General features: G+C 44.9%; 1 protein-coding gene across 1 annotated transcript in view; it reads left to right on the plus strand.

Moving 5' to 3' along the window:
* The window catches only part of LOC111149750 (E2F transcription factor 8), a 16,576-nt gene extending 1,613 nt beyond the window's left edge, over positions 1 to 14,963 (plus strand). Inside the window, exons 3-13 of the mRNA XM_022506996.1 lie at positions 1,647 to 1,925; positions 2,272 to 2,428; positions 4,156 to 4,470; positions 4,918 to 5,079; positions 7,103 to 7,240; positions 8,899 to 9,102; positions 9,404 to 9,491; positions 9,750 to 10,269; positions 13,648 to 13,780; positions 13,899 to 14,287; positions 14,613 to 14,963. Of these exons, the coding sequence (XP_022362704.1) occupies positions 1,647 to 1,925; positions 2,272 to 2,428; positions 4,156 to 4,470; positions 4,918 to 5,079; positions 7,103 to 7,240; positions 8,899 to 9,102; positions 9,404 to 9,491; positions 9,750 to 10,269; positions 13,648 to 13,780; positions 13,899 to 14,287; positions 14,613 to 14,795 (2,568 nt within the window). The 3' untranslated portion in view covers positions 14,796 to 14,963. The remainder of the gene's footprint in view (positions 1 to 1,646; positions 1,926 to 2,271; positions 2,429 to 4,155; positions 4,471 to 4,917; positions 5,080 to 7,102; positions 7,241 to 8,898; positions 9,103 to 9,403; positions 9,492 to 9,749; positions 10,270 to 13,647; positions 13,781 to 13,898; positions 14,288 to 14,612) is intronic.
* The last annotated feature ends 1,187 nt before the right edge of the window (positions 14,964 to 16,150 follow it).

Below are 16,150 nucleotides of genomic sequence, written 5' to 3' on the forward strand. Positions count from 1 at the left end.
AGATTTGGTAAAAATTACAAATAATAAATCCCAAAGAGTCATAGACATGTTAAACAGTCCCATTAATCTTTGTTTAAAGTCACAGAGGAATTAGTAAGTCTCTGTGTTTTTTCACTTTATGGCCATTCCAAGCATCTTCTCTAAAATAGCTATAGGTGGTAAGAATGTGTGAAGTCCCCGGTGGCCAAAAGTAGAACAAACATAGTATCCATTCATCTTATTTGTGCTGCTATTAACTTACCCTCATGTCTCAGTGGCAGTCCTGCCTCTGCCAGGAACTAGGTTTATGACTTTGAATAACTAATTTTCTTTTTCCGGGCCCCATTTTTCCTTCTATAAAGTGAAAGGGGTAGGGGCACCTGGGTGGCTCAGTCAGTTAGGCATCTGCCTCCGGCTCAGGTCATCATCTAGGGGTCCTGGGATAGAGCCCTGTGTTGGGCTCCCTGTTCAGCAGGAAGCCTGCCTCTCCCTCTCCCTCGGCTCTTCCCCCTGCTTGTGGTCTCTCCCTCTCTCTCTCTCAAATACATAAAATCTTAGAAAAAATAATAAAGCAGCAGAGGTAAATATTGAAAGAGCAGACTTTCTTTTGCTCTTAGGCACTCTGGATTTTGCTTCCTACTATGTTTTGCCTATAAGTATGACCGTAGGCTAGCCCTCACCCTTGTCTCCTTGGCTTTCTGACTTCTACATCAATGGTGTTTTACTGAGCATTCAGTGCATGCTGCCATCGGGCCGGGTGGACACACACAGAGGAATGGGATGTGGTTTCTGCCATATATGCTTCTACTTACTGCAGTGTCATGTGTAAAAGTCATTTCTAGGAGTTTTGGATCACTTAAATCATCAGTCCCATTAGGAGAAGATGAGTGAAAGGTATATGAAAACTCTCTATACTGCCTCCAACACTTCTCTACATCAAAAGTTATGTCAAGGGGCACCTGGGTGGCTCAGTGGGTTAAAGCCTCTGCCTTCGACCTGGGTCATGATCCCAGGGTCCTGGGATTGAGCCCCACGTCGGGCTCTCTGCTCAGCAGGGAGCCTGCTTCCTCCTCTCTCTCTCCCTGCCTCTCTGCCTACCTGTAGATCTCTGTCAGATAAATAAATAAAATCTTTAAAAAAAAATTATGTCAAAAAGGTTTTAAAATTAGGTCTTCAAGGTCTTTTTTCTTTTAATTCTTGGAACATAAAAATAAAAATGTAAGTGTGCTTTATTGCAAGATTTAAAATGGAAATTTAGGGCGCCTGGGTGGCTCAGTGGGTTAAGCCGCTGCCTTCGGCTCAGGTCATGATCTCAGGGTCCTGGGATCGAGTCCCGCATCGGGCTCTCTGCTCAGCAGGGAGCCTGCTTCCCTCTCTCTCTCTCTCTCTGCCTGCCTCTCTGTTTACTTGTGATCTCTCTCTGTCAAATAAATAAATAAAATCTTTAAAAAAAATAAAAAATAAAAAAAATAAAATGGAAATTTAGCTAGTGAAAAGACACTGTCATGCGATCATCAGAAGACAGTTACTAATTTAATCGACTCTCCAACCTCATTAGGCATGTTTTCCTTAGCAATATTCTATTTATTGTACAATTTCTGAAGTCTAAAGCTGTCTGATAAGTCCTGTTTTATAGTGGGTTTCATTGTTTACTTGTTTTCAACCAGGAAAATCTCTTTTTTGAGCCACATAAAAGAGGACTCATGAAAACACCTCTGAAGGAATCCACGGCAGCAAATACAGTGTTGACAGAGATCCAGCCTGACATTGGCCCTTTGACCACACCCACCAAGCCCAAGGAAATCTCCCAGGGAGAACCGTGGACACCAACAGCAAACCTGAAAATGCTCATCAGTGCCGTGAGCCCCGAGATCCGAAACAGAGATCAGAAGAGGGGGTTGTTTGACAGCATGAATGGATTACCTGAGGCCAAAGACTGTTTACATGTAGGTTTGCAGAAGACTGGGTGGACACTGGTGGGTGTGTGTGTGTGTGTGTGTGTGTGTGTGTGTGTGAAAGCACTGCCACCTACAGATTGTTATTCGCCTGCTTCCGAGCACGGGAAAGGTTGGACTCCATCAAATATAGCACTAGGAATTCTGAAGCCTTTGACTTATTTTCAGTTTAATCTTCCTTTTTAGATCTGCCAAGCAGTTTCATACTGGTTCCCACCTGTTTCCCCCCAATTCTGCCTCTTCGAAGCTAAGCACGTTAGCCCTCGAGTGCAGAGGACCCTAATAAACCTGTCAACTTGATTTCTGGCTCAGACATTATTTACCTCTTCTTTTGCAGGAACACTTATCCGGAGACGAATATGAGAAATCCCAGCCGAGTCGAAAAGAGAAAAGTTTAGGATTGCTGTGTCATAAGTTCTTAGCACGATATCCTAACTATCCCAACCCCGCTGTGAATAACGACATCTGTCTTGATGAAGTTGCCGAGGAACTGAGTAAGTACACAGAGGGTTCAGGGAGACAGTTAGTAATTAAAGTGACTCCGTGGACTTGCTCCCTCGGACCCATGCTCATCTAGCCAGTGTGTGTAATGACACAGTCATGCCATGTGGAGATGATAAATCCCCGAAGCCCTATTAATTTAAGAAGGAACGCAGAGAGTTTCCAATTTCAGCTAGTCTTCAAACAGAAGGACAAGATGACAATGGAGATTTGCTTCTGATTGCATTTCAAAAGCTCAGAAGCTGTAAAGGAAGGCAACATTGTTTTAGGAGTTGTTTCATAAACGGCTACAACTTTGAACTTCTGTGTCGGTTCTCTCCTCAAAGAGCTGGGCTGAGGAACGGGATCTTCATGGTTTCAGATGGGCACGTGCTTCTGTGAGCAGAAGGCAGGGTTTAGCACGCCCTGCCACTCAGCTACGTGTTCGTGTCTGGCCAAAGTTACTGTGCTTCTCCTGCCCCTTGACTCCTTTCTTCAGATACTTGAATCTAGTGACAGCTACAAAGGGGTCTGGCCAATTGGGGATATCTCTGGAGTCATGAAAATATCATAATCTGAACCTGAAGAGAGGATGCAGGATATTTTAACATAGCACCATCACTTCCTCAAGGGAATTTTACTCTTCAGATACATGTTTATAAATATCAACTTGATTTCCCATTTTAAGAATATGCCTTTCAGATTCATCTATTCGCATATCCTTAATTAGAGCTACGTAGGCTGTACCTTTAATCTAGCAGGTAGCTATTGACCCCCTACTGTGTGCCAGGCAATGTTGTTAAAGCTTGGGATGCCATCCATGAATGACAAGAATAAAGTCTTCCCTCCTGTGGAACCTACTTTCCAGTGGGGCCTAATAGATAAGTATGCAAGGGACAGACAGTAAGGAGAGATGATGACAGGTATTATACAAGGCACATAGTAAGCAAGTAATAATGATGCCTGTTGGAAGGTAATACATGCTGTGGGAAAAATAAAAGGTAGAACAGGGCAAAGGGGAACCAGGAGTGCTAGGAGTGTGCTTTGCAACATTAAGTGAGGTGGTCAGGTCAGACCTCCTTGAGAAGATAACATCTAAGCAAGAACTTGAAAGAATGGAGAGGGGGCTGGGGTGGGGAGTAGGGAGGGCTTCAGGAATGGCAATTTCAGACAGAAGGAATAGCTCACTCCAAAGGCCTTCAGACAAGGGCATATCTGGCTGTTTCCAGGAACAGCAAGAAATCTCAGTGCTTTGTGCCTATCATATGACTGCTCTGTGTGTGTGTGTGTGTGTGTGTGTGTGTGTATGTGTTTGCGCGCATTCACATGCTTTGAAGAATAATATAAAAAAAACAGGTAATGTGTGGAATTTCGATCTTAAAGACTTATTTTTGCCACTTACTGGCTCTATATCTTGGGGTGAGCTACTTAGCCAGCCTGAGCTACTGTTTCCTCCTCCGGAAACTGAATAATAATACCGGCCCCACCAGTTTACCATAGACATTTCCTCCGGCTGCATGGCCCATAGTGGGCCCTCAATGAATGCTTCCTCTCTAATTCATATTCTTGGTACCCTGTGAGATCAGAAACATGTCTTCCTCGTCCTCACAGTCTTTGTCGAGTGTAATTAAATTCCCTCATCCAGACCCACTGATCAACAGACCGTGGGAGAAAAAGTTATTCTGTTCTATAAACATTACAAAGTCTGATCCTAGTACGTACAATTGCTCATTCTTTGCAGATGTCGAGCGGCGACGCATTTACGATATTGTGAATGTGCTAGAGAGTTTACACATGGTGAGCCGCCTGGCCAAAAACAGGTACACTTGGCACGGGCGACATAATCTCAACAAAACCCTTGGGACTCTGAAAAGTGTCGGGGAGGAGAACAAGTATGCCGAGCAGATCATGATGATCAAAAAGAAAGAATATGAACAAGAGTTTGACTTTAGTAAGACTTACAGTATAGAGGATCATATCATCAAATCAAACACGGGCCAGAACGGACACCCAGACATGTGTTTCGTCGAACTCCCTGGAGTGGAGTTTCGGGCAGGTAAGCGATGGTTGGAGGCACCGGGCTGCACGGCACTTGTCAGAGGCCTAGAGGCAAACGTTCCTTCTAGAATACTGTTCTAACGCTGCGCTGCTGTGGCGGCTGCGGCTGCATTTTTTTTTTTTTTTTTATTTTTTGTGTTTTCCTAGATCCTTTGTTTATGCCACACACCCCGCTCCCCATTCCATTCGTGCCCCCCTTCATACCCACCGCCTGGCCCCCCCCTCCCCCCCCCCCCCCTCCAAAACCCTCAGTTTGTTCCTCAGAGTCCACAGTCTCTCGTGGTTCGTCTCCCCTGACTCCGATGTCCCCCAATCCATAACATGTTAAAATGCAGCAGTTGTCAACTGTCTGATCAGGTTGTGGTATTTTTAGCCTTGTTACTTGAGAAGTGACCTGTCCCTTCATGAATTTTAATTCTCTAATCCTCCTCCTCCTTCTCCAAAGCTTCTGTAAACAGCCGCAAAGACAAGTCTTTAAGAGTGATGAGCCAGAAGTTTGTGATGCTGTTTTTGGTGTCAACACCCCAGATAGTCAGCCTAGGAATCGCTGCCAAGATTTTAATTGGGGAAGACCGCGTGGAGGACCTGGATAGAAGCAAGTTTAAGAGTAAGTGTCGTGAGGGGCACCTGGGTGGCTCAGTCATTAAGCGTCTGCCCTCGGCTCGGGTCATGATCCCAGGGTCCTGGGATCGAGCCCCACATCAGGCTCTCTGCTCAGCAGGAAGCCTGCTTCTCCCTCTCCCACTCCCCCTGCTTGTGTTCCCTCTCTCACTGTGTCTCTCTCTGTCAAATAAATAAAATCTTTAAAAAAAAAAAAAAAAGTAAGTGTCGTGAGCACCGTGGACTTTTGGGCCACTTCGTAAACACCTACGAACTGACTGCCAAATACATTTGCTATCCTGACATCGTCTCTAACTACGCTTTTGTGCCTTCACTTCGTCCCAGAAACCATGATCATACTGTCTTTCGCTAACTTGTAGGGTTCAAAGATATGTATATAAGTTCTCTTTATATGTCTGGCACTCTAGCTTATAAACAGTTCCTTAAAAGCTAACTCCTTGGGTGCTGTAACTCTGTCCCCACTTTGTGCACGCGGACTCTGTGTTGCCCAAAGTCTAAACGAGCCAGTAAAATGTAAAGTGGGTCCGGACCCAGGTCTCTGCTCTCGGATATAAGCATGTAAATAACTCTCCTAAAATCATTCCCTAGAAGTGACCTACCTGCAGTGCCCTTGGTTTGCCATTTTGAAAGAACGGTTTTAGCTAGCTCCGCTCAGAGCAGGAAAGACGCTGAGCTCTGCCCACCCAGCAGGGACAGGCTTTGCGGGAGCCTCTAGGAAGAGAAGCATGTGGAAAGGGGCTCAGCACAGGGCGCCTGGGTGGCTCTGTGGCATAAGGCCTCTGCCTTTGGCTCAGGTCATGATCCCAGGGTCCTGGAATCGAGCCCCACCTCCCCACCTCCCTGCTGAGCAGAGAGCCTGCTTCCCTTCCCCTTTCTCTGCCTGCCTCTCTGCCTATTTGTGAACTGTCTGTCAAATAAATAAAATCTTAAAAGAAAAAAAAAAAGAAAGAGAGAAGACCTTTCTTTTAAAAAAGGCTCAGCAGATGGGAAGAGCCTGTTGCGTGCCAACCTTTCCTGGGGCCACATCCAGGCAGGACATGAGGCTAGCCTAATCGGGGCACATAGTGGGGAGTGCCCAAGAGCTCAGACTCCTTTCCCATCCCTGTAAAGCTACACTGGTCCCGCGAGAGTATAGTCAGACATCCCCAGCTTCATAGTGTCTCTATAAAGACAAAATTAAATCGAGAGTAAAGGCAGTAATACCAGCGACTGGCTTGGGAGATGTGCAGTTTCAGAAAACAGTCCCCGTATTACTGACGGGCCGCCTGCTTTTCCTGACTGACCAGGCTGCTTTCAGCTCTCCATTTCACTGGTTAGCCACGGCATCAGAAACCATTCTGGGAACCGCAAATGTGTCATTTGCCAAATCGCCAGGGAATTCAGAACCTTCTGGCCTGGCTTTGAAGAAGGAGCCCAATTTGTGATTTTGTACTATCAAGCCAGAAGCAGAGACAGAATTCTCATAACAAAAGCTTTTAAGATACATTATGTAAGATTTGTAGATTTCACAAATCTCTGCTTTGCATATAATGTAAAGACAGTATAAAAAATTACAAATTTTATGGGTATAGAATCTCCCATGCTTATGATGCTAAAGAAATCTCATTGTTATAAACTGTCACAAGCAGGGAAACAGTACATTTATCATCGGTGCTTTATCTGTTCATAAAACTCTTCTGAATCCTCATTAGAAGACGCCCAGCAATGGAAACTTTTTATGAAAAAATTTGTCATGTAGCTCCCGACAGAAGGATCTCATGAAGGTTTTTTTCAACTGTTGTCATTTCAAAATTCAGTACCCGCAGCAGCTGAAGTCTTTTCCATATTTAAAACTATTTTTTGTTTGAATTAAAGCAGTAGCACCAGAATAACTTAAAAGAGTCGCATTTTCCTCTGTCTGACGTTGATGGCTAGGATAGCTCTCTGAATATACATGAAGTCCTTACGAAGCAAAGTCCTTTGATCTTTCATTATTCCATTAAGTGGTATATATACCTTTTATTTTCCAGCAAAAATTAGGAGGTTGTATGATATAGCTAATGTTCTGAGTAGCCTGAATCTTATCAAGAAAGTTCATGTTACAGAAGAAAGAGGCCGAAAACCAGCTTTTAAATGGACAGGCCCAGAAATCAGTCCAAGTCCCAGTGGTATGTATTTGCTTCCCTTCGCTCCTTGCTTCGTTGTTCTGAATTAATGCACATTGGGAGCTATTCTCTCTTCCCCTCCCTGCCCACCCTCCTACATGGAAAGAACGTATATAAGTTGTTGGAAAGACAAAGACGGTGCCGATAGGGAAAGTTTGGCTATGAGTTCTATCAGCAACCTGCGGTCTAAAACACCTCCTACCCTGTACCCAAGAGGCAGAATCTGTGTGTCTAAAAGAGCCTGCACACACTGAGAATATGAAATGAACTCATTCCAGTATTAATATTCTAGTCTCCATCTTGACTCCGGGGCTCTGACATTATACATTCCACCAAAGATCCCACGCCGAAATGATTAAAGTGGCAAGAACACAGGCCATGGAGGCAGAAGGGAGCTTAGCCACTTATTAGTTCTGTGGCCTTGAGCAAGTTGTATCTCCAAGGCTGTTCCCTTGCCTGCGAAATGGAAAGAGCAGTGGTACCTTTGCAATGTTACCACAATGCTGAATATGCATTGACTCTTGAACAGCACAGCGTTTAGGAGCGCAGTCAAAATATGCATATGACTTTGACTCCCCCAAAACATAACTACTAATAGCCTATCACTGACCAGAAGACTTAGCAATAACATAAAGTTGCTTAGCAAATACTTTGTATGTTATATGTATCAGGTACCATATTCTTACAATGAAGTAAGGTAGAAAACAGAAAATGTTACTAAGAAAATCATAAGGAAAAGAAAACACATTTACAATACCTCACTGTAAAAAATCCGTGTACTCATTGCCGTTCAAGAGTCCACTGTAATCTCAGAGAGGGGACCCTTGGTGCAGGGATTCAGAGTATAGGTTCAGGGGCCAGACTGACGGGTTCATATCCCAGGTCCATGCTCACCTGAGAGACCAAGGTCACAGTGTGTTAATATCTCTGAGAAGGGGTTGCATTTCCTAAGAAGTTGTTGAGAATGTCTTACTCCGTTTAGGCTGCTATAATCAAATGTCATAGACTAAGGGGCTTATAAACAACAGAAGTTTATTTCTCAAGTTCTGGAGGTTGGCAAGTCCAAGATCATGGCACTAACAAATTCATTGTCTTGCCAGAGCCTGCTTTCTAGACTGCTTTTTGGCATAACCTCACAAAGGTAGAACGGACTAGAGAGCACTGTGGGGCCTCTTTCATAAGAGCCCTAATCCTATTCAAGAGGGCTCCACCCTCCTGACCTAAGCACCTCCCAAAGGCCCCACCTCCTAACAGCATCCCATGGAGAGTTGGGATTTCAGCCTATGAACTTGAAGGGCCCAAAAGTCAGTCCATCGCTGTGAGGGTTGCCATATTTCATCGGGTTAGGACTCCACGGATTAGAAGATGCCCAATTTGGAGTGTGTATCTATAAGAAAGAGAAACCAATAGTGATTACACTCTAGCACATCACTGGTTGGTTGTAAAACGCAAGGGATTTCAGCGATGTTAACGTGTGAAATCTTACCTCAGATTAACAGGGTTTTGTGCCCAAAGACTTTCAGATAGCGTCTGCCCCAGGCTCAGTGCTCTGTTACTGTTGACACTTATATTCCTAAAATCGATCTTGACTACACTTGGGCTTCAGCACCCACAAGGAACTCAAGCCAGCTGGGTTTTGACCCCTGCCTTCTCTCTTTCAGGCCGTGGCCCCGTCCTTCCTCTCCCCTGCTCCGATCTGGAAGCAAAGCGTCCTTCGAAAGACAACTGTGCCAAAAACCTCTTCTCCACGCATGGGAAACCGAACTTCACTCGACACCCATCTCTTATCAAACTGGTAAAGAGCATAGAAAGTGACCGGAGGAAGATAAATTCTGCCCCCAGCAGCCCCATCAAGACCAACAAAGGTATGTTTTCAGGTGCTGCTCAGAAGAATTCCTTTTTATCGGCTTCTTCAGCTGACTTGATCCCTACGGTACTTGTTAGAGAACCGTTTCAATACCCTTAGACCCGGACCCACTTGAAGCCTAACCCATGTCTGAATGAAAGGGTAAAAAGTAATTGGTGGGTTTTGTTGTTTCATTGCTATGTGATTTGGGGGGGGAGGCGTGTGCTCTGTTCCTTTGGCTTCAGTCATGTTTCATCTGTGTGAGCATTCGTTGTTTTTCCTTGACCAGTGTCCCCCTCCCCCCCTTTCTGTTTCACCAGCTGAGAGTTCTCGGGACCTGGCGCCCTTCCCAAGTAAAATGGCTCAGCTCGCAGCTATTTGCAAAATGCAGTTAGAAGAGCAGTCAAGGTAGGTTAGTAATACTTTTTAGTGGCAGGATGAATTATTTCTACATTGCATCATTAAGATTACTTATTTTATGTAAGAATACGCACCAGCCTTGGAAACCAGGAAGATAATCTTTTCCATGACGCTTAGGCAGTCATTACAGACACTATCTGCTGGTTTCATAAACGCATGGTTTCAATGTGGGCCAGTCTAAAGCGATAGAACATTTTAGAGAAAATGTGTTTCCATTGTCTCATGCCTTGAAATCTTGTCTCTTAGTGAACCCAGAAAGAAAGTGAAGGTACAGCTGGCAAGATCCGGGCAGTGCAAACCCGTGGCCCCCCCGGACACCCCAGCAAGTGCTGAGCTGGACCTGACGGCACCATCCCTCATCCAGCCCCTGGGGGTGGTTCCCCTCCTCCCCAGCCCACTGTCACCGGCAGTGCCAGTGATCCTACCTCAGGCCCCTTCGGGCCCATCCTATGCCATCTACCTGCAGCCTGCCCAAGCCCAGACCATGACACCACCCCAAGGCCTGAGCCCCACCCCCTCTTGTAAAGCTACAAAATCAAAAGACGCCGCAGATGCCATCACTGAGAAGGCAGCCCGTGATGCCACCAAGTCCGGGGCCTCCACCAGGCCTGGAAGCTTGCTGCCGACGCCGGAGAGACCAGGTGCCAAGAACCGAGACAAGGAGCCTGCTGGAGAAAGAGGTTCCAAGAGGGCAAGCCTGCTCGAGGACGGTGGCTCCAAAAAGAAATTTAAAGAGGACCTAAAAGGACTTGAAAATGTCTCCGCAGTAAGTACAGCCTTGACCTGTATGAGGCTTTGGGAAGTGCACAGTTGATCAGAGGATAATGCAAGAGCTCGTGAAATTTACCAGAGCAAAGGGCAGTTTCTCAGAAGACAAGAAACTGTTCCTTAGCATCCCATAATCCAAACAAAGCCCCAGACAGCTAATCCCCTGACTGGGATGACAGCAGGGACATTTTTAACCTTTGGAGGAAGGGATTATTTGCTCTCTTTTTAAAGCACCACGGGTGGTTGTCCTTAAGTCCGTTTCTCTGTCACATACGGGAATGCAAACACCTGTCGTGAAAGTCTTAAATAATTTACAAGCAGACGTAACCCCAAATGAATGGATGGATGCATAGGGTTCTTTTAACTCCTGCTCTCTGAGTCACTACCTAATGTTTGCTTGATGTCGTGTACCTGGCATCTGTTGCCTGGATGAGAAATTGTTCCCTCTGTTTTTACCTTCCCCCTAAAATTTAACCCTAGATTTCTGTTTTGTGTAATAGAAAAGTCAGGCTCATTCTGGCAGATTGTTGGTATGTTGGCTGCATTGGCTTGTAGGGATTGTGATGTTCCAGATCATTTTTCTTCCTAGGTGGAGTTAAGTTCAGGAAGGAATTAACATTTATTAGATGCTTACCAGAAGTATTAGGCACTTTTATATACGTTATCTCATTTTTCTCCCTCAGGACAATTATATATGGAGGACATTAACACCAAACAAACACCACTAACCCCACGGTTAGAGGGCAGAAGTTAGTCTCCCATTTTGTCCCTGCTATTAGCAAGCTATTTTACTTCTCTGCATCTTCTTTTTCCACATCTATCAAGAATTTATTCCCCCAGTTCTTCCTGATCATCTCCTGGGTATAAAGCTCTGTGCTCTGGATACGCTCAAACCCAGCACCTGCCCTTGAGGACTGTTGCTTTTGAATTCTTGCCCCAGGGCCCCATTAAAGTTTTTGTGAGGTTAAGTGCATTTATTACATGATAATATACATAAAGGGGCTTGTGATCCTTTTAAGGCACCGTATAAGCTGAAGTGTATTATCTGTAACTGTTGTTATTAAAGAGGCTTTAGAGTTTGTCAAATCTTCCCGGAGGATGGCCTCATGGTAACCGTTCAAAACATCTATTATCTTAGCATAGTATCATTTTGCATTTAATATACATGCTAAGGGGGAAATCACCAAGCTTTGGCTTGATTCTATTTTCTGGGAGGTCCATAATCTCTTTGGGCCAATGGATATGATTTAATAATGGTCTCCTGTTGCTTACATCGTGATTTAGGATTAGGATTTTCAGTAGATAGATTTTTCCATGTCCCTCTGCTTCTTTTTTCATCTCTATGACTTCGTTTTGACCACTTCTCTTTAGTATGGACTGAGCTGAACAGAGAAAAAGAGAGATTCATATGCCAATTCATTCATCAAACATTACTGAGAATCTACACTTCCCACAGGTAGTACACAAATGAGAGGAGGCAGTATACAATGTGTACACAAACGAGCACAGATACATCAGGTAGTGAAGAAGCAGTAAAAATGAAACAGGCTGACGGAACAGGAAGGACGGGATAAGAAGGCTAATGTAGGACTAGATGAGAAACATGCAAGCGGAAACATACCAAATTCATTCATCCTGCTAATTAGTACTTATGATTTAAAAAAAAAAAAAAAAGAAAGGAATCGGCATTTTAGATTAAAAGATTTCGTGAAGAATGTAGTTTGTAGGAAATGGAAAAATAATTATTATTAGAGTACTATAGGTTTTGCTGAAGATTTGAAACAATTAAACCAGCAACCAGAGTAACTCGTACCATGAGATAGTATGATTAATGGTCAGCCAAGAGTAGCTCTTTGTAAAATGCCTAAATCCACCCATTAAGTTTCTGTTCCTGTAGCTTTCAAGGAACCCAACCAGCAAAGCTAGGGAAGCAGCACCAAACCTTTAAGAAACGAAATAAAGAAATAACCGTGTCGTGGAACAGTGTGAGCATTGAGGATTCTGAATTCACTGGTTCCCAAGGAAAAGATGGGACCTACTAACAGCTAAATCAAAGCGTAGACTGTTGTTTGGACAATGGTGAGAAGAAAGATCTGGAGGAAGAAAAAAGGAGGGCCCCCAGGTTACAAGAACTGCTTTTAGCTTTTGCCAGGCCTGTTCTTGGTAAGGCGGAAACGGACTTTTCAGGCAGCTCAGCCACCCGTGCAGGCTCTGTGGTGAAATGCAGAGACCAAGCAAGCTTGGTGAGGGATTCACCCAACCCAACACTGGCCATTTCTATTGCAAATAGAACTTTACTGCTTAAAGCTTTTGCTCCATGACATTGGGTCCGCGATATGAATCAATCAGTTCTCTTTCTGATCTCCAGTTTTTGAACTCTGGTGCCCTGACCTTTAGTTTGTATGTTAAGAGCATTTTCTTGGTATCACTAGAAGCTAAAGCACTAGGGAAAAAAAAAAAATGCATAGTTGTATAATTACTTAGTTCTCAATGAGGGGTCAGCAAACTTTTTCTGGAAAGGGCCAGATAATAAGTATTTTTGGCTTCGCGGGCCGTATGGTCTCTGTGCTGACTATCAACTCTGCCATTGTCAGAATAGAAGCAGGCAGCTATAGACAGAACATAAATGAATGGGCATGGCTGGATTCCAATGCAATTTTATTCACACAGCTAGCCCGGAGGCCGCATTTTGGCCTGTGATTTTGGCAACCCCTTTCTCTAAATCACCGTTTCTTAAAATGTTTCGCTTGAACACCAATACTACCCAAAATTTAGCTGCCAAATCGCCCAGGAAATGCTACACGCATCCCATCATCAAAGCCCCTGGGAAATTCTCTAATAACGACAGCATTTTCCTTTGTTCGATTCAGCATTCCCAAGACCTGTTCCACCATGACTCAAGTCGGGCCAACTTGCATCCCATGGAACCAGAGTTCCTCGGAACACTCTTTGGGAAATGACCATCCTAACATGATTTAAGAACAATCCTATAATAATATGACAGGGCCTTTATGGTGTCCAACTGCATTAAATGTGGTTCTGACAGCACCACATCATACCAAAAATTCTGCTGGGGGTCTTGGGATGTCCGTGTGAGGGGGGTGTGTTGGGCAAATTCTACCCTTAAGCAGGCTCACTTCTGGCTTTAGGACACTTCCTAAGACCACCACATCTAGGAAACCAATGGCTTATGATATTCAGGACAAGTGTTGGACGAGGAGAGAGGGATATTGTCTTCCGCTAGCCCTATGGCTGACCCACCCATAGCCCATACTGTTGGATGCTCTGATAAACCACCACAGAGGGATATGGCACAGGCACATGGCCATTGTCCTTCCATACTTGTGTGTAAAATAAATCTTTCCTTGTTTTCTAGACCCTGTTCCCATCGGGATACCTAATCCCTCTCACCCAGTGCTCATCCCTGGGGGCAGAGTCCATTCTGTCCAGTAAAGAAAACTCAAGTACACTGTCCCCAAACCACAGGATCTACAGCTCCCCAATCACAGGTGAGTGTACCTAAAACACTATTCAAGTGTGGGTCAGGCTCAAGTTCACGTAAGCCTTGTAAGCTTCCAGGACAAATGCCTGTGCTTTTAAGATATCTTCCCCCCCTTTTCTTTCCAGGTGTTATTCCAGTGACATCATCCGAACTCACTGCTGTTAATTTTCCCTCTTTCCATGTAACACCTCTGAAGCTAATGGTCTCACCAACTTCTGTGGCAGCCGTCCCTGTCGGGAACAGCCCGGCTCTCACTTCGAGCCACCCCGTTCCTGTCCAGAACCCGAGCTCAGCCATTGTAAACTTCACCCTGCAGCACCTGGGACTCCTCTCCCCCAGTGTGCAGGTGTCTGCCAGCCCAGGAGCTGTTCCCGTGTCTCCAAGAATAGAGGCTGTTAGTGTCATATCAGACAATGCAGGCACTCAGCAAGGAAGGGCCACCAGGTACGACTCTCCTGTCCCAGGCCAGAACCAACCAAATGGACAATCAGTTGCTGTGATGGGGACACAACAGGTGAGAGCATTTCCATTTAATGGGCTTTTCCCCCCCCTTGGGTTATTAAGGCCCAAATATCAGTATCATGGAAGACTCACTTGTGCTTCTCTTCCCTGGAGAGGGAAAGGATGGGAGGAGGAGGAGAAGGAGGAAACTGAAGGCCTAACTGCCTTCCAAACCCTGGAGAAGTACCCAAGGAGTCCATAGTCCTCCCGGCCAATTGCAGAAGATGCCAGCTTCCTGCTCCGTGCCCTGCCCTTCCAGTTCCGCCCTCCAAGGCTAGTAGGCCGTACCTATCTGTGCGGATTTGACATCTTTTTCCTATTCCTCTCTTTCTGATCAGCCTGTTCCCGTCACACCCAAAGGGTCACAGTCAGTGGCCGAAAGTTTCTTCCGGACCCCAGGTGGACCAGGGAAGCCGACCGGCCCATCCTGTGTGGATTTCGATGGTGCTAATAAAACCTCCGTAGGAACTCTCTTTGTCCCACAGCGAAAACTGGAAGTCTCCACGGAGGATGTCCATTAATTTACAGATTGGACTCCATTTTAATTTTCTAAAGAGTTGTTCAATAGAGAAGATGTGATGAGACTTATTTGGAGAATATATTCTCTGAAAATACTGTAAATATGTTGGGGGTTTACTTAATTTCAAAGCAGACACTTGTTTACCTACTTATATACATACACACACACACACACACACACACACACACACACACACATATTTGTACCAAGTTAATTTCAGCCGTCAGAGTTAATTTCAGCCGTCAGTCCGGGTAAAAGCAAAATGTTGAACTAAGGTGTTTTAACTTCCAGAGGAAAGGATTCATTGTCTCAGTTGTGCCTATACTATTATGCAATGTACCCTTATTCAAGTTTACTTGCCTTTGAGTGACTACGTGACTTGCGTGATGCACCATTCTCGTCACCTTTGCACAATGAAAACGCTGTGATGTATAATGTTGTATTTTTAAATGGGAGGTCTATAGCTATATTTTTTGTAATTCCTTTAAACTGTTTCTTGTTGCCATGTGTCCTTTTGTAAAGTTTGCAAGAATCCTCAATCAAGTCTATGGAAAAATTATTTATAAACATATTTTTAATCATAAGTTGTTCAAATTAAAACTTTTCTAAAATGTATTTCACATTTTCATGTGGCCAGTTCGGGCACTGTTGGGAGGAAATGAAAGCCTCACTAGCCGGGGAGGCGGGTCCTTGGTAAAGGGCAGTACCTCCTAGGTTTCTGTAGATGCCTCACGTTTATAAAATGGCCCTACATTCCTTCCCTCTTTTGATCCTCCCTACGGCTCTACTTCTCAGCAGTGAAAATGGCTTTGGAGAGACTGTTGCTTGGCCACGGACACCCAGCTGAGTCTCCTGTACTTTCCACCATGCCTGGGGAAATCAGAAATGAAAGACAGGAACAGGGGCGCTCTCTCTGTGGGCCTGACCCGACCAGCATCCAGCCCCGTCTCTGGGTCTCCAGCCAGATTACAGAGGACAGACTGCAGTTCCAGTCCTCCCACCACACTTTCCAAACTCAAGGAACTACCACACTAAAGCCTCAGGAGCTCCAAGAGAAGGAAAGAGCTGGGAGGGGTTAAGAGTGCATCTCCTTGGTCCCCTTGTTGTGGGATAAACTGCACCTTCACAGTTGACATGGGACTTCACTGATCAGGGTCTTAGAGGATCCTCATGCTATTTACTATAGGCTAGCCACTGTGCTATGCATTTTAAAGGCATTATCTCCATTCACTAAAACTATGAGGTCACCCAGGCTCACAGGGATTAAAGCACTAAGTCCAGAATCACACTGCTAGAATATGGAATGACTCAAGGTTCCTGGTCTTTCCACTGTCACCCATCGGCTAACACACACCT

This window comes from Enhydra lutris, unplaced genomic scaffold (assembly GCF_002288905.1).
Source record: "Enhydra lutris kenyoni isolate GAN:26980312 unplaced genomic scaffold, ASM228890v2 scaffoldscaffold22, whole genome shotgun sequence".
NCBI classification, from domain to species: domain Eukaryota; kingdom Metazoa; phylum Chordata; class Mammalia; order Carnivora; family Mustelidae; genus Enhydra; species Enhydra lutris.